At 38.8% G+C, this 16671-nt stretch overlaps 1 protein-coding gene across 1 annotated transcript; it reads right to left on the bottom strand.

Moving 5' to 3' along the window:
- Positions 1-1229: 1229 nt before the first annotated feature.
- LOC101308104 (uncharacterized membrane protein YMR155W-like) lies at positions 1230-5567 on the bottom strand. Its single transcript, XM_004303216.1, has 3 exons — positions 5006-5567; positions 2339-3225; positions 1230-1850 (listed from the first exon to the last, which is right to left on the bottom strand). Exons 1-3 carry the CDS (start codon positions 5333-5335, stop codon positions 1385-1387), a joined length of 1683 nt encoding a protein of 560 aa, XP_004303264.1. The 5' UTR covers positions 5336-5567; the 3' UTR covers positions 1230-1384.
- Positions 5568-16671: the final 11104 nt, after the last annotated feature.

The following is a 16671-nucleotide window of genomic DNA, read 5'->3' as shown; positions in this document are numbered from 1 at the left end:
GAGAGAGAGAGAAAACCCTAGCTGCGGTATTTTTAGCAGCGAGGCCCTAGCTGCGGTATTTTTAGCAGCGAGGTAGTTATTGAGAAAAGATGTGACTTTAAAATAACATCGAGAATTAGACACACTTATTTGTGGAAGATAAACAGGTTCCGGGTATGCCATATTGATCAGTTGATCATGAGAGCCAATTGAACATGTGCATTATCAGAATGAGAAAACAAAACTTTTAGCCAATTAATTAATAAGAGATTGGTCGGGGAGAGGTCTAACATGAAGAGGGGACAGTCCCCACTCTGAGCAAATCAGTGGATAACCTTTGCTGGGGTATTGGCTGCCTGTGGGTTAGGGGACGAAGGACTTTCATATTTTAACTCGATGTCTGAAGTTTATGCATTCAGCCTACCATTGAACACTATGGCTGTAGGCAGAGCTGGTCGCATAGTTGAAGCAGAGGAGTTGATTCGGAAGATGCGTATGAAACCAGATCGCTTTGTTCTGGGAGGAATTCTTGGTGCCTGCTGAATCCATGGTAACCTTGTGACAGCAAAAAGAGCAGCTAAACAGCTCCTTGAACTTGATCCGGACGATGAAGGAACATATGTGCTGCTATCAAACTTATACAGCTCTATGGGAAAATGGGAAGAAGCTAAAAGAATATGGAAACTCATGGCTGAAAGGAATATAAACAAACCTCATGAATGCAGTCTGATTGAGGTCGATGGAATTGTCCATGAATTTGTGAAGGGTGATTCATCTCACCCACAAACCGCAAACATCTACGAAATGCTTGAAGACATGATTAGCCGATTGAAGTAAGCTGGTTATGTCCCTCAAAAAGCCAACGTGTTTCGTGATTGGATGAAGGAGACTGCACTTGGCCTGCACAGCGAAAAAACTAGCTTCCACATTTTGGGAGGGGCTGCTTGTTAGGTGAGATGAGAAATGAGATGAATACTACTGAGTTTGACATCCTCAACAACAAAGTGTCACTCTTCATGATGCAGGTTTGCAACCAATAGATTTCATTCTAGAATCCTTAAGACATACATTTAACTAACTGTGATGACTGAAAAAAGAAGAGAAAAAGGGTCACCTCTTAAATGTTTATAATAAACTAACTCAGCATACCTAACCTAAACTCTCTAATAATACATCAATTTGAATATCATAACCCCCAAAACCTTCGTCTTCAGCTTTTCCTCGATCTGATAGTTGCGTGCAACCAACATATGCTGCTGGCCTGCTTGGGAGTGACTTATAGCATAAAGCTAAATGCAGCTGATATGAGCTGCAGATATGTTCCCTAGTTATCTGAATGACTACAGCGGGACTTGGCTCCATAAAACCTGAACGGCTTGATGTCATCACATGATAACATCAATCATCAGTGGATTGCACTTGAAGGCAAACGGAAAGAACCCCCTGCATAAAGCATTTGGTAAACAGGACGTACTCTAACTGTCAAAATTATGCTCAAGACGGTGCCTAACCCACAGACACCGGCTAAAACTAGAAATGTGATCCTGAAACAGTCTGCACCTACGCAGGTGGAGGTTCCTTGTTTAGCTGCTTCAGCATCATATAAATTACCAGCAAGAAGAACTGAGAAAAGAACTGCACCAATAGGATTTCCTATTAACATGAAGCCGTAATTTATACCAAAATGTTTCAATCCAAAAAGTTCGGAGACAGTTGGAACCATCATAGAATACTGAACACCATAGCAGATACCAAGCAGAGTAGTTGCAACATATAGAGTACCACTGAGATCTGATGCGTACAAAATGAATGATAGGATCATCAATATATGTGCACATGTCATCCAAAACGTACGAGGAAGTGTATTTTTCCTGCAATGGACAAAATCTGATGTTAATACCGTTCCCTTGGGCAAGAGAATCCTTCTCATTCAAATAACAGAGAAGTAGGTAATCATGTGCTGGAAACAAGGAAGCTCCATAATCTTGCAAATATAAGAATGTTGAAAGTCTCAAGGAATATCAGAAACTAAGTGATACCGAGAAACAAAACAGTTTAACCACCAGAAAAACCAACAAAGTATTCCAATCTGCTTATCCTACAATAGATTGGAAAGCAAGAGAGGATGAATACACACATCAAGGGACAAGCACCAATGAGCATGTCTGACGGATTTTTTAATAAATAAAAATTTGAAGGTATAAAGAACACAAGTCAATCAATTGAGTTAGCAAAACATAAACGAACCCCCCGAACCCCAAGTGAATCCATTATATTTACTTCAGAAAACAAAAACAAGAAGAATGGAATAAAGCCTAGATCTAGGTGTTCGCTTTAATAGAAGTCAATGAGTACTTACTTGACAAAGTGTTCAGAAACAACACCTGAACCCAAACGACCCCCAAAATTGCAAAAGCTGAAGAGAGACAACAATATTGTCGTATCATCACTGCCTAATGCAACCCCAATCTGGCTTAAATTGTTGAGCACTGTCACTCCTGAACCAACCCCCAGAAAATATACAAACCAAAGAAGCCAGAAATCAGCCTTTATAAAAGCTTCTTGGAAGTTAAAATCCTCTCCCCTCTTAGGTCTCCTTTTCTCCTTCACTGCCCCTTCCCCAATAGCAAGAAGTGTTTCCAGATCTGAAAAATCATCAGCCTCATGAAATCTTACAAGATTAGTACCTGATGGGGATGGTGTCAGAAGAGGATCTGTTTGAGTTGCATCACCTTCTGGTGGAGCAAGTTGGTCTGAAGAATCAATTCGGGCCCTTACAGGAAATAATGTCATTTTGAGAGGAATTGCGAGGGGGGACAGCAGAAGGAGAACCACAATAGCAATCAAAATATAAGCAACTGCATGACTAAGGGATATCATCTGGTTTACTACTGTGATTATGAGAAGATAGATTGCAAGCACAACACTGAAAACTTGTGTGAAGAGAAAATGGCCATGCTCTGAAGACTCTTCTCCAGAAGCTGGAGTACACGGCCGAACAAAGTACATCAAGGCCAAACACAAAACAGGAAGCCCAAGAGCAAGAAACATCAATAGATTTAAAGCAGACTCTTTCAGCACCAAACTGTATACCACTGTATAAACGGCTGCACTGATCCCAATATAGCCCTTCAGAATGCCAGCAACAGTGCCTCTACTGAGAGGGAAGTTCCTCATGTTTGTAACAAGCACAGCTGTGCCAAACCAAGCATTGCTATTCGTGGCAATGAGAATTGTGATAAATAACTGCAATAGCATCACAAGATAGATGTTAGAGGTCCACATAAAAAATACATACATACCAAAATCAGTACCCCAATTTTACGCATGTCAAAATACACTTTTGAGTAACTAAATTTTACAACCTAGAGAAAGCAAAGAACAGTAACTACAGATAGCTCACCATATAAAAAGGTGTCAATTTACATGAAGTTATTTATGCATGAATATTCTTCCCCCCCCCCCCCCTTTCCCCTTAATTTTCGGCACTAATACACTCCTGTTTAGGGTGGCTTTATATTCTGAACTGTTTTTGTTTGTAAGCTGCATAACTTGACATCTTCATCAGTTTTTCATACAAGAATGCCGGTGAGTAGGCGATGCTGAAGCAGCTGACGATGTATATAACAAGTTGATGCATTTAAATAACTGCATTCCATGATACTAGTTTTACTCTGTAGCCAACAGCCAAGCCACATCTATCTTAGATTGGGGCATAAGTCCATGAAAAAACAAACAGTGATATAATGATCAACAGATTAACGTAATGCTACAGACTAATGCATGCTTGTAGAGAGAAGTCCACGAAACTCTTTTTTTTTCTTTCTAGTTACTAACAAGGTAAATACTACTCAACCAAATAGATACAAGAAAATAACAACTGTACAACCACAATTTAGTGGAAAAGAACTCAGAAAACATCCGGTTTGATAATCTAATCAATCCATGCTTAGCAACCATTTGTCCGCTGCACATGTAGTGTGTTGCCAAAATCAACTACAGTAAAAACCATCAAAACTTTCACACACGTATACTAACACTTGATTTTGTTCATCCTTATTTTCCTGATCTAAAATTTCAAAATAGGCACTCCCGAGCTGAAACCATCAATGCTATAGCTTGGGGCTGGTTAAACCATTTAACAAATGTATCAAGTACTATCGGCATAATGTTCCATGATCCTGAAACTGTAGCAAAATGCATGACCCTTGTGCTTCCATCCAGGCTGTATGGGGGTCATTGGTTTAAGATACAGTTGCACAAGCCCCAAGTATTCCCGGTCTGAGAACATAGAGAATTCTTATTATATGCTATGCGGCTTCCTGAAAGCTGGAATCTTTTAATTGCAAACAGGGCATCTTTACAGAGAATGTAGGTAAATGATCAACAACGGACTTAAAGGCTACCAGAACACCTAAAGACAAAATGGATAACCACTTTCAAAGATAATGAAACTTAGGAAACACTGGAGAATGGTTAATTCCACAACAAACAAATAGTTTAGCCAAACCTCAATCTCTTTTCACATCCAACTAGCTCTTTCTAATGAGACCCATCCAACATAAACACTTAAACCCCAACTTTGGGAGGAAGCTGTGATAACTTTTGATAGCATCCAACATGCATCTGTTGAAGAACTACTTTTATTTTCAACAGAAAATGAATATAAGCAGATACCACACTGTCAAAATCATGATCAAAATCTTATTGAAGGACAACCCTTAGTGGTAGATATAATTCAAGATATACTTTTTAACAGGATCTACAATGACATAAACAACGTTTAAAATTAATATTCCAATTCTAAAGTCTCAGATAATCATACGTTTCAAGGGGTTGTGCAATAAAAGAAAACAAAAACGCACTCTATTCCATTGCACAGCAATAAATTCAATTCCAATTCACAGCTTTATATGTAAAATTTCAAAACTTGAAATTAACAAAGTCAGCAGGCAGTGAAAACCTACCGACCAATTGAAATGGTATTTGCCAAAACTCAAATAAAAGAGAACCAAAAAGAACTCACCAAAATATAAGGCATGCTGGAAACAGTTTCACTAACAGCAAGCCAGAGAACTCCATAGCCGAAGAAGCAAAGCACACAACCAACCAGAAGCACGGCCCAAGGAGGGAACTTGTTGCATGCAATCCCAGGAAGCAAAGCCACACTCTCCCCGATATCATTGGCCACTCCAAGAATGGTCAGCTGCATCTGATTGTAACCCAGCACGGATTTCAGCAAAGGAGAATACAGTGGGAAGTTGTAGGCATTGCCAGCAGCAATTTGGACCCAAACAGCTGCTCCCAAACCCACCCATGGTGGTCTGCTCCCAGCTTTCAGGACTGGGCTTGGCATGTTTTGGTGCTACAATGGAATGTAAAGTTTGCTAGTCGTTGCAAGAGCCAAGTAAGGTGCAAGTTATACTCGTACCAAGAGGTCAGAAATAGAGGAAAGGCAAGGAAAAGAAGGTCCAAAATATACAAGAGGGTCAAAAGGAGAGGATGGAAAGGGAAGGAAAATGTGGGAGAAGAACGATGTCAGAGTTTTAGAGCTCTAAGGGTACCAAGGCCACCTAACTCCCAAACCTGGCACTAGTTCGTTGGACCGAGTGATACTGAAATTTCATGGAGAGGGCAGTGACAAGTTGAGAAGAAATGGCCACAGGATAGAGGACGAATGTTTGGGTATACTTTCTATATATACAAACGTCTTGTACCTATGCTCAAAAACCAAATCATGTTTGGGAAATAAAATCAAAGACATTTTTCCATTAGTTCACTACATTGATGGTCACCATATCTTTACCATGGTAGAGAAACTCTATTACCAAGGCTAGCCTCCTAAACACCAAACGAAACGAAGGCTGCCGCAATAGCTACCAAACCCTAAAATCTTTTTCTCTCCAATCAATCAAGCCATGGTTTCCTCCTCGTTCTCGAAGAAGACCATCTAAACCTCCTTCAATGTGTCATCCTCCATCGGCGACAACACCAAGTTGTGCACAATCTCTCCTACTTTGGCGAGATCTAAGGTTGTGAACATCTCTGCTGGCATTTTGTGTGCGCAGCACATGAAGAAGCTTTCCAATAGAATCAGGGTGTCTGGACTCCAGATTCAAGAATAGCCGAAGCTGAAGAAGTCGAAGTCAGAGCCAAACAAAGAAGAGCAAAAGGTGCTTAAACCTCCTAGCCCTAATCTAATGGGCAAAGAGGTGTTTTGATTTTTTTTTAGGGTTGTGAAATCCACACATCTTATTTCCTTTTTTGGTAACTTAAATTTTGTCTTTTAGTGACTTAAACTTTGTCTTTTTGTGAATGAGTTAACCAAAAAAAGAAAAAAGGTGTGTGGATTTCAATTTATAATGTGTGGATTTCACATCCCTTTTTTTATTCCCATGAACTTGCCTGTGATTCATGTTTTTCCATGGATTATAGGTTTTACTTTTATGTTATTTCCCTTTCCTTTGTTTTAGAATAAGGGCCTATGATCTAAAGAAAATACTTGCATCCGAACTAGTATGTACATCTATCATTTGTCAATGTAAATCTTGATCTTAACCGTTCAAAAGTTGAATTAACCAATGAAGATGATCACCTCTGTGGAAAATCAATGTAAACAGAAATCGTTTGCTCAGCCGATTGTATTAAACAAATGGACAATTCTGGTGAAAGTTAGCAATCTCATGATCAGCTATCAATTTGTTTGATTCATTCAGATGAGCAAAGGATTTATGTTTAAATTGATTTTTTGCATAGGTGATCTACATTGGTTAATTCAACTTTTGATCGATTAAGATCATGATTTGTATTAGCAAATGGATGTAAATAAGAGAGAGTCTGACGCACACGTACATGCTAGTCCGGACGCAAGTATTTTTCATGATCTAATCTTATTTGGTTGTAGGCTCACTGGTGTTTCCCCTAGTGAGCGAAATTTGTAATGAGGTTGCTATCGATGTGTGAGTCATATGATCTTATTTGTCCTATGTACGCAAGGTATCGGATCGATTCACATTGTAATCTCTACATGAGTTATTAATGAAATCATTAATATTTTTGATTAAAAAAAATGGTAGAGAAACTCTATGCTTTTTTTTTGGGTAAGCGTAGAGAGACTAGCATCGTCTCCCCATGAAAATTTATTGAAAAAATAAAAAAATGTACAATAAGCTGGAGGACTAGACCAATGTCAGCCATATAGTACACAAATCGTCTATGTGGTAGAGAAACTCTACGTAGTTGTAGACTTCTTCTAGAATAAAATTGTCTTAGACGTCTACCACTATATAGATCGAGTCTAGCCGTCTACTTCTTTTTCAATGTAACGAGCTCATATTTTATAATGGTCCGAGTTTATTGGTAAAAAATAATACAAGATAGACTACTCTATTACAACGTTAAAGCTTAGTGTAGTCCATGTTATAAAGTGACTCGCCTTGTAGACACATAATTTCTACTTGACTCTAGACGCCGAGCATGCCATTGTGGTACGCCAGGCAAATATTTTCACGAAGTTTATAGAGAAACTTATAACTAAAAAAAAAAAAAGACATAAAACTAACCTAAAACCCTTGAAAAACCCTAGCAAGAGGATGGAGTCATGGATCTCCAAAAGATGAAGTCCTGGATCTCCAATTGGTCCACACATTTTTCGTCGTCGCCATGTTTTTTGCCGACCGACCTTCCCACCATCCCATCAAAGCAATGTGTCAACACCCGGCCTATATGAACGATCTGAGTACTTCTACTCTATGCCGCACCATGCCTCAACCTACAACCTCGACCTTGATCTATTGCATTATTAGTACGGTGTTTCATACGACAATTTCAGCCTGGAGGCCTTTCGCGACTGGGTTGGAGAAGAAGGCAACTAGGAAGGAACCCTAGCAGAGTGATTTTTTTTTTTTTTCTTCTCTCTCTCTCTCTAGAGATGCAAGAGGTGGTCTTTAGTTGATATAGCAATACATTGAAAAATGAGATTTGACTTGTAAGTCAAAAAAAATTGGCAAGTTGATAAACTTAGATTTTAATTTCCTCAATCAATGTTGTTGCACTTTAGTCTCTAACTATGTGATGTAGATAGTTGCTTAATTAGTCTCTAACCTACAACCATCAATTGTTGTAGATGGTAGTCATCTGATTTAACGTACTGCCCATTCATTTTAGTTGTTGTGCCCTACTTGCATTTGTTATATTCTCATATTTTCAAAATGATGAACTAACTTTCAACTCGTGCATTATACGAATTTCAAAGGAAACCTAATTCGAAGCAAGCCAATGACGTGGAAGTAAGAGTATAATTCAAATTAATTTTGGGAGAAGATGCACTGAAAGATACCTGCAAGGAGAGTTGGGCCAAAAATAATGTAACACTTGAAACTGCATTTGTTTCTGTCCCTAATTTAGCCCAACATCGAAAAAGCATTCTCTACAAAGTAGTCTACAACAGACTCAAAGAGGGTCTACTAACAGTTAAATAAAGAATCGAATTACATCAACCAATCCATTTTCTGGAGTCGAAAGACTACAAAGCAACAAGAGTGCTCAGATCAAGGGATTCAGGACTAGTAGATTAGTCGTACAAAGATTCCACACTTGGAACATCCAACATAAGAACATTCTCATCTATCAGTTCATTACAAACAACATTAAAATGGTAAACAGAATACAAAATCGTTGACATAATAAAAATTCTCATAAACTCGAAGAGCATACATTGTCAAAGCTATCTAATGAGTATCATCAGCTTGTTGAAGAACCGTCTCAGGTCAGTCAGGTGCATGAGAGGAAGAGACGCTAGTAGTACTAGTAAAGGTGTAAAAGCCTGATGAGTAACTGCATTCATACTTCTTTTTTTTTCTAAAAAATTATTAAAATCTCTTAATCCACTCAATTCATACATATGTCAGTAAGTTTTAAACTTATGATATCAACATTGTCATTTAAACTACATAACTAACGACATTCATACATGCTCGCATGCGCACAATATTATCTTCTTTAGAGACACTAGAGACTAGAGACATGCTTTAAAATGATTATATATAGCTAGTTAATTAGCCACTAATCATATGCCAGTTTAAGTAAGACTTACAAGTCAAGTTCTAACCCCAACTGGAAATTAGAAACAAAATTAAATGAAGTCAAAATAAAGCACTTCTTTATAATCATATCTACTAACTTGCATTGTAATTAGGGCATGAGTTCACACATCAATGTTTTTTTGCTTGTTTTATTTTTGAGCGATGTATCTCATGAATGAAATACTTTGCAAAGAACATATATGTCGAGCGAGAGACAAGTGCACGTATTACCCAAAATAACAACAATGTATTATTTATTTCTTCTTTCAAACATTAAAACGTTGAAAGAATGAAGAATGAATTTACAAAAGCAGATTTAAAAAAAAAAAAAAAAGTAAATTTAGTAATACCTAATCTCAGCCCATATATCCTTCACACAAAAAGGGGTGAAGGATTTCTGCCCTAAACCCTAATTTCCCAATAACCAAGAATAAATCAATCAAACGACGCCGTTTTGGACATAACAGAGAGCCGGCTCGGCTTGGGTTTGAAATCGGCTCGGTGCCGCTGGTTGTAAGCCGAGGGTCTGACCAGAGCCGCCAAAGCTCGCTTCACCAAGTCACCTTCCACTCCGATCCTCACCAACGAGTTAATCATCGCCGACCTTCTGCAGTTAAGCCTGACACTCGAATGGTACGACGACGCCGTTTTACTGCTCGAGTTCGATTCGCTGGCACCGACACGTGGCGCGTTCCTATGCCTGGCGCACCGGAAGGCTCCGGGGTGCGTCGAAGGCGAACAGAGGCACGCTTTCTTGGTGCTTTGGCCGTTGATTTGGTTCTTGGCGTTGTCAGCGATCGGTTTCTTGATCGTAATCGAACGTTCGGGAGTGCTCGGCCGGTCGAAGCGGACGGAGGAGATTGGGGGCGCGGGGTGGCGCGTGGAGGAGGAGGAGGAGGAGGAGCGCGTCAAGAATTGGGAAGAGGAGGCGGAGAAAGTAGATGAGGTGGCGGAAGCGAAGCCATAGGCGGACAAGGGGGAGGATGGGGCGGGGTCTGTAACAGGGCTCCAAGACGGGTTTATCGATCGACGAAGATGAAGAGATCACCGCCATTGCTGCAGTTGAGTTTCAGTTAGAAGAAGAAGAGGAGAGAGAATTGAGTGGGGTTTTCTTTGTGGGAAGCCTAAAGGTGCCAGGGGTTATAAATAGGGGGGTTTTGGATTTGGGTGGGTTTAGTTGTAATATTGGATTATTTGTGGGTTGATTTTAGTTGTGGACTTTTTGAGGCGGTTGAGCGGGAGTTGCCCTCTTGATTTGTGAACAAATTGCTAAACCAAATGCGGTTAGGATTCCACTTTCGGGCCCAATGGGCAACCTCATGAAAAGGTTTTTTGTTTTTGTTTTTTTTCTTGTTTAAATAAATAAAATAAATTTTATGGCATGGAAATTATTGAAGTTATTAGTTTCGTGATATTAGTATGATTTTATAAAAGGAAAAATATAAATACATAATTCATTTTTTTTAATGAAAATCATAATTCATTAATGTATATACTAATGTTCTCTACTACAATAAAGTCAGGTAGTCAGTAAATTCATCAAATTGTGAACTGTCACAATTACCCTTAATGAGCTAACTGAAACAAACAAAAACAAGGATCTTTATAGTAAACAACAAAATAAATAAATAAAAAAAATAAAATATAGAGATATTTGAAAAAAACTACTTTAGTAGTGGGACGTATAACTGTATAATACGGTAAAAGTAACCGCTCAAGTTTCTCTTTAGGTGATTGTGATGATGGTAAGACCGGATCCACCGGCCTTTCCGGTCTCTGGCTCGATAGTTGCAGAGAAATATCGAATTAAAGTAAAAATACAGACGGATCACAAGATTAGTACACTAAAAAATTCTGACCAATTCAACATTTAAAACACAAATAAACCGAAAAATACATTGAAAAACCACAAACGCAACACTCAAAAGGCCATAAAAGATACTTCCAAGGAACTTGAAAGCTACTACACAATTTGAAAAAGTTAGTATATATCATCATCAATTGCACAGTAGCATTTCATCTTTCACATTATCACAACAAAGTTACCAATTCAGCATCCAAAACACAAATGAAAGTCTCTCTCAGCTTTAAACCCTCACAAAAACGGGAGCCTTAGTAGATCTACAAAATCCAGCCCCTCTCCCTTCTTTCTTGCTTAGATTTAGATCTCTCTGGATCTAGATCAAAGGCTTGAGAGTTGGGGGTGGGTTCTCTTGGTCTCTTCTCTTCTTTTTGTGATCGATTGATTCGATCTCCTTTTCACCTTAGTGTGCTATTACCTGTTTTGTGGTTTTCTCTGACTTATGTTCAGCCATAGAGGACTTTATTCCTTCTTATTCTGTCGATCTTCCAACAACCTTTTCAAATCCGAAAACCTCCATCATCCTCCTCACCCACAACCTCACATGAGTTCCCCTCCATCTACGATAGAAAACCACCTTTTAAAAGTGAGATCGATCACTTACCAAGTGGTTTATGGGTGCTCACGCATGGGTATTCCATCCTCATTCACCGTCGGTTTTGTTCTTTGGTTACTTCTACTGTCTCAACTCGGTGGCCTCGATTTCCTTTCAGATTGAGCTTCTTCGGTAGAGAAGAGAAGGTTTTTGTGTGGTGTGGGTTTCTCTCTTTCATCCTCATTCCCTTTGATTTTGACAGGGTTTGTGTTGTTAGATTTTCTTAGGAGCGGATTATCGGACATCTTCCCTTCATTTTGACACATCTCATGGCCTTTTGGTCACTAGCGGTGACGGGGGCAACTAGGGTTTTTCAAGGCAGCGGCGGCTATGTTAACATTTTAGGGTTTGATGTAAAAAAAATTATGGTTACCCTCTTTTACCTTTTCCATGTGGATTGTGCTGAGTGGTAATTTTTTTTAGTTTGATTGTAATTATGCTCGTTTGAGCTCCTCTAATGGGTTTACCCATTTCATTAATTCTAAAATAAAAAATAAAAAAAAAGTTTACAATTGAAGACCACACAAACTATTATGAAAGACTAAAAGCTAAAGTAAACACGTCACAAAATTCTATAGCTAAAGTAAACACAAAATATCGAATAATAAATTATCCTATTTCATAGATACTCTACAGCTTCAACGTGTGTTGGCCAGAGGCGCGGCGTGGCGCAGAGAAGTGGAGATGACGACGCGGAGGCGCAGCGGTGGAGAGAGCTAGCTAGAGAGCACTGATTGGATAGTTGATCGATCATTGTTTCTAAATCCTATTATCAACTGCACATTCTGTGCAAGTTCACTGTGCCTAGTTCATTATATTGCATGTTATTTGCACACTTTTACCAAAGAAAGCTACCCTTAAGAAGCATAGAGATTTATCAAAATATAAACAAGCATATACAAATACATGTTTTGATCAAGTCGCATTAATCCTACATCGACTATATCTGGCTATGAAATGCAATGCATGTATGAAGTGTTACTTAAAAATATATTAAAATTCTGAAGATGATGCACAATAAGATATACACTTCGATTCATTTGGAAGCAAGGTGAATGGAAATTAAGACTTTTCATATTTTTGGTTCCAAGCTAATTGGCAACTAAATGTTTTCAAATCCCATTGCGTATGCTGCTGGGTTAAAATTAAGGATCATATTACTAAATACTAACGCTTGTTTCTTGTGCATGTGTTTGTAAATCTTACACAGAATTGCTCCAGTTTTCAGCAATTAATCTATCCTGTGATTAGCTCTGAAGAAGCTAATGATCAAATTGCACCCTAACACAATCCATGCTCAAGAATAAGTTCATATTTCTTCCTTCCGAAGTTTAATTAATACCCAATTGATATTATTAGCAAGGCTTTCAATAAATGATTTCAGATTTTCAAATCAACTAAACGTATGCCTTCCACACTCAAGAATCACAGAATTCATTTGGAAAAGTAGAAAACATAAAAAGAAACGAGATGACATATAGAGTATATATGGAAATTCTTAACTTCAAAAGGCCGAAGTAATGTGAATCTCAAAATACCTATCAGTTTCATTTATCTGCATATACAACAAATTAAATCTGAAAAAACACTTAATCTTCTTTCCAAAAAAGAATTGAAAGAAGATAGAATAAATTTACAAGAGATTTAAAGAAACATGTAATTGAGTAATCCCCTAATCTAAAAAATTCAATGTACTCGTCATGTTTAATCCTTCACCCAAAAAAGTGGTGAACCATTTCTGAGTTAACTACTCTCGATCTCCTTACTCCTTTTATTTCCTTCTGGTCTGAAGTATCGCTCAAACCCCTAATTTGGCAGCAATCAAAAAATCAATTAAACCAGACTGAAATCAGGAACCGGCGCCGCTTTGGACATGACGGAGAGCCGGCTCGGCTTGGGTTGAAAATCGGCTCTGCGCCTCCGGTTGTGAGCGGAGGGTCTGATCAGAGCCGCCGAAGCTTGCTTCACCAATAATTCACCTAGCACTCCTCCGATCCTCACCAACGAGTTATTCATCGCCGCCCTCCGATATTTGAGCCTGATACTCGAGTGGTACGACGACGTCGTCTTGCTGCTCGACTTCGATTGGCTAGCGCCGCCACGCTGCGCGTTCCTATGCATGGCGCAGCGGAAGGCGCCGGGGTGTGTCGAAGGGGAACAAAGGCACGCTTTCTGGGTGCCGGCAACCGCTCTCCCGGTCTTTTGGCCGTTGCTTTGGTTCTTGGCGTCGTCGGCGAACGGTTTCTTGATTGTCATCGAACAGCTGGGATTGGGCGGGCGGTCGAGCCGGACAGAGGAGGTGGAAGTGGGCACGGTGGGCACGGGGTGGCGCGTGGAGGAGGGGCGAGTCAAGAATTGTGATGAAGTGGTGGAGAATTTGGATGAGGTCGAGGACGCGAAGCCATAGTCTGATAGGGGTAGGATCCGTTGAGGTTTGTAACAGGGCTCCATGACTGGTTTCTTGAAGAAGAAGAAGATCGAAGAAGAAGAAGAGTAAGAGTGTGCGGATTTATCTGTGTGTTGGATAGAAAGAGTTATCTTTGAGGTAACATTTATATACGAGTTGCTTTAATTTCTTCTTAGTTGGATTATGTTTCCTATTCCGAGTTGGATTATGTTTCCTACTCAGAGTGGGATTATGTTTCCCTATTACGAGTGGCATTGCAGATGGACTAGTTCACTTATTTATTTCATTTCGGTTATGAAGTTCAGAGTTCATAATCCAATAGTTATGACCTTTTAGGAACATCAACATCCTAATAGATCCCCTTCGAATTGGCGTTCATTTTGAATGTGATCGCGATTTGGCTCGAACAATTTTGTTGCAATTGATGGTGACTATATCATGCTTGAACATGCAAATTCGGTCATGGCACTCCTTTATGAAAATTCCAATCGTATCATAAGTTCATAACCAGAAGTTGCTGCATCTATTATGGAACTTTCTTAGGTACGTCTAACAAAACATTGGGATGTCAGGCCGTTACACGTTACATGTTAGATGATGAGTCGGTGATTTAAAAATTTTTGAGTGTCATTGGAAATTTTGATATTGTTTGATTAATTTTAATATGTAAAATTCAAGTTCTATGATATTATAATTAATTGAGTGGCTGACTTGAATATAAATTCACGTAAGCGAACGTATCTTTGTCAAGACAGGGGAAGTATATATACTGCCCAAAATTATCGTATCACGGGGATGAGTGGCTAGCTTAAAATCTTTGAGTAGTCAGATCTAGAATCACTAAGCAAACAAAGGAAAATAAAAAATAAAATAAAGGAAAACGCTAGTAATGTTTGGCCTTAGTAATGCCTGAAATTTGTAATTTGAAACCTAATTAACATATCATAAATAAAATAAAAATATGACAACTAAAATTAAAAATAAAATATAAAAATGAAACTACAACACAAATGGTAATGTTTGGGTACTAAGATGTCTCCTACACACAAATATTATGTGTGGGAAGCTAAACTAATGTAGAAGCTAATTTTCTATTTTGGTGGTAGTTGTACATATCCAAGGCGGTTAAAGGTTTAAGAACCAGATATATATATATATATATATATATATATATATATATATATTCACGTTTTGGTAATAATGATGGTTCAAGGGTCACATTAACTAAACAGAGAGCTAGAGCTAGTTTAAGGGTTACCCACTGACTCTAATTGGCGTAAAGGTCGGAAATAGACTCTACTAAACAATTTAGTCGTGCAATCCGCAATGAGTGTAAACCACCATGCTTGTAGCCTCTAGCTTAGGAATTAGAGGAGATCGAGCCTGTAATTCTTTCAAAGACATGCTCAAAACACACACTCTAGAGGTGACTAGCCTCCTAGACATGCATTTCAATCTATGAAAAGTAGAAACACACATCCAACATTTGCATGTTAAATTAGACATCAATTACATAAAATTTGTGACAGGACACACAACCCTAACCTTCAACAATAATTCTACTCACTCCCCATGTATAGATATTGTTGGTACCAATACCCGAATTGGAGTAAAAAAAGGTAACAAGGAGAGCAACAGATCCCACATCGAATAGCAAGGGAAACCTCCTTTCTGAACCTAGGGGCGGAGCCAAGTTAAGGCTTGGGAGGGTCCGGAACCCCCTTGCATTTCTAAACAATCCAACAATCCAAGCAAACATCATTAGTTAGCTTAATTGTTGTTCAAATTCCTTAATCGAACCCCCCCCCCCCCCCCCCCACCCCCCAGATTAACAAAATGCATATTTACTACAAAAAATTAAAAAATTATCAACAAATTCTTTCCTTTTCCTTTTGTGTTATATTCTATTTAATAGATCAAACTTGAAATGATTATTTGTTTATTTTTCATTGTCGATCTACTCCTTAATGAACATAATAAATTTTCTTCTCCGTTTCTCATTTATATTCTCTCATTGGATAGTGATAGCTTATTGTCGAACAATTTTTTTTATTTGGACCCCCGTAATCCTGTAATCTTGGCTCCGCCATTGTCTGAACCCACCTATAAAATTGCACGTTACGTACTGATGTATTTGGGTTTACTTTATTGTTTTTGTTTTATAAAGTTACGAGAAAAGAAAAACATGAAACTTCTACATAAGAAAAAATTTCGATTGATATGATTTAAACAAGACCACATTTTAATTATTTGCCTAAGCCTATGTGAGGTCCCTGCCCTGTACCTACTACGAACGTAGGCCTCATCATCTGGCCATTCGGCCCTAACCCGTCCTACCCTATAGGGCCGAAGCCCTACCCGACCCTCCATTAGGGCGGGCCCACTACCAGGACAAGCACTTTAGCCGACGAAAAATTTTCGTCGGCCTGTTAGCTTAATTCGTCGGTTAAGATCTGGCTCGTCGGCTAAGATTTCGTCAGGAAAAGGTCGTCTGTGATGACTTTAGCCGACGAAAAAAAAAATTTCGTCGGCTATAGTCCCGCAGTTTAGCCGACGAAAAACATGTCGTCGGTTTTTTTCCCAGACTTTAGCCGACGAAACAATTAAGATATTCGTCGGCTAAAGTCTGTAATAAAATTTTTTTTCCCAGACTATAGCCGACGAAATATAGTATGTTTCGTCAGCTAAACCTTATAAAAAAATTTAAAAACATAACTATAGCCGACGAAATATAGTCTGTTTCGTC

This window comes from Fragaria vesca, linkage group LG6 (genome assembly GCF_000184155.1).
Source record: "Fragaria vesca subsp. vesca linkage group LG6, FraVesHawaii_1.0, whole genome shotgun sequence".
NCBI classification, from domain to species: domain Eukaryota; kingdom Viridiplantae; phylum Streptophyta; class Magnoliopsida; order Rosales; family Rosaceae; genus Fragaria; species Fragaria vesca.
Note: the sequence above shows the minus strand (reverse complement) of the source record. Positions and strands in the feature narration are given on the sequence as shown.

Excerpts from the sequence above, each read along its gene's own strand:
- LOC101308104 (XM_004303216.1), bottom strand. The coding sequence starts at position 5,335 with ATGCCAAGCCCAGTCCTGAAAGCTGGGAGCAGACCACCATGGGTGGGT. Across the intron at positions 3,226-5,005 it reads CCAGCATGCCTTATATTTTG|TTATTTATCACAATTCTCAT; the intron begins GTGAGTTCTTTT and ends ATGCTATTGCAG. Across the intron at positions 1,851-2,338 it reads GTTTCTGAACACTTTGTCAA|GAAAAATACACTTCCTCGTA; the intron begins GTAAGTACTCAT and ends TGTCCATTGCAG.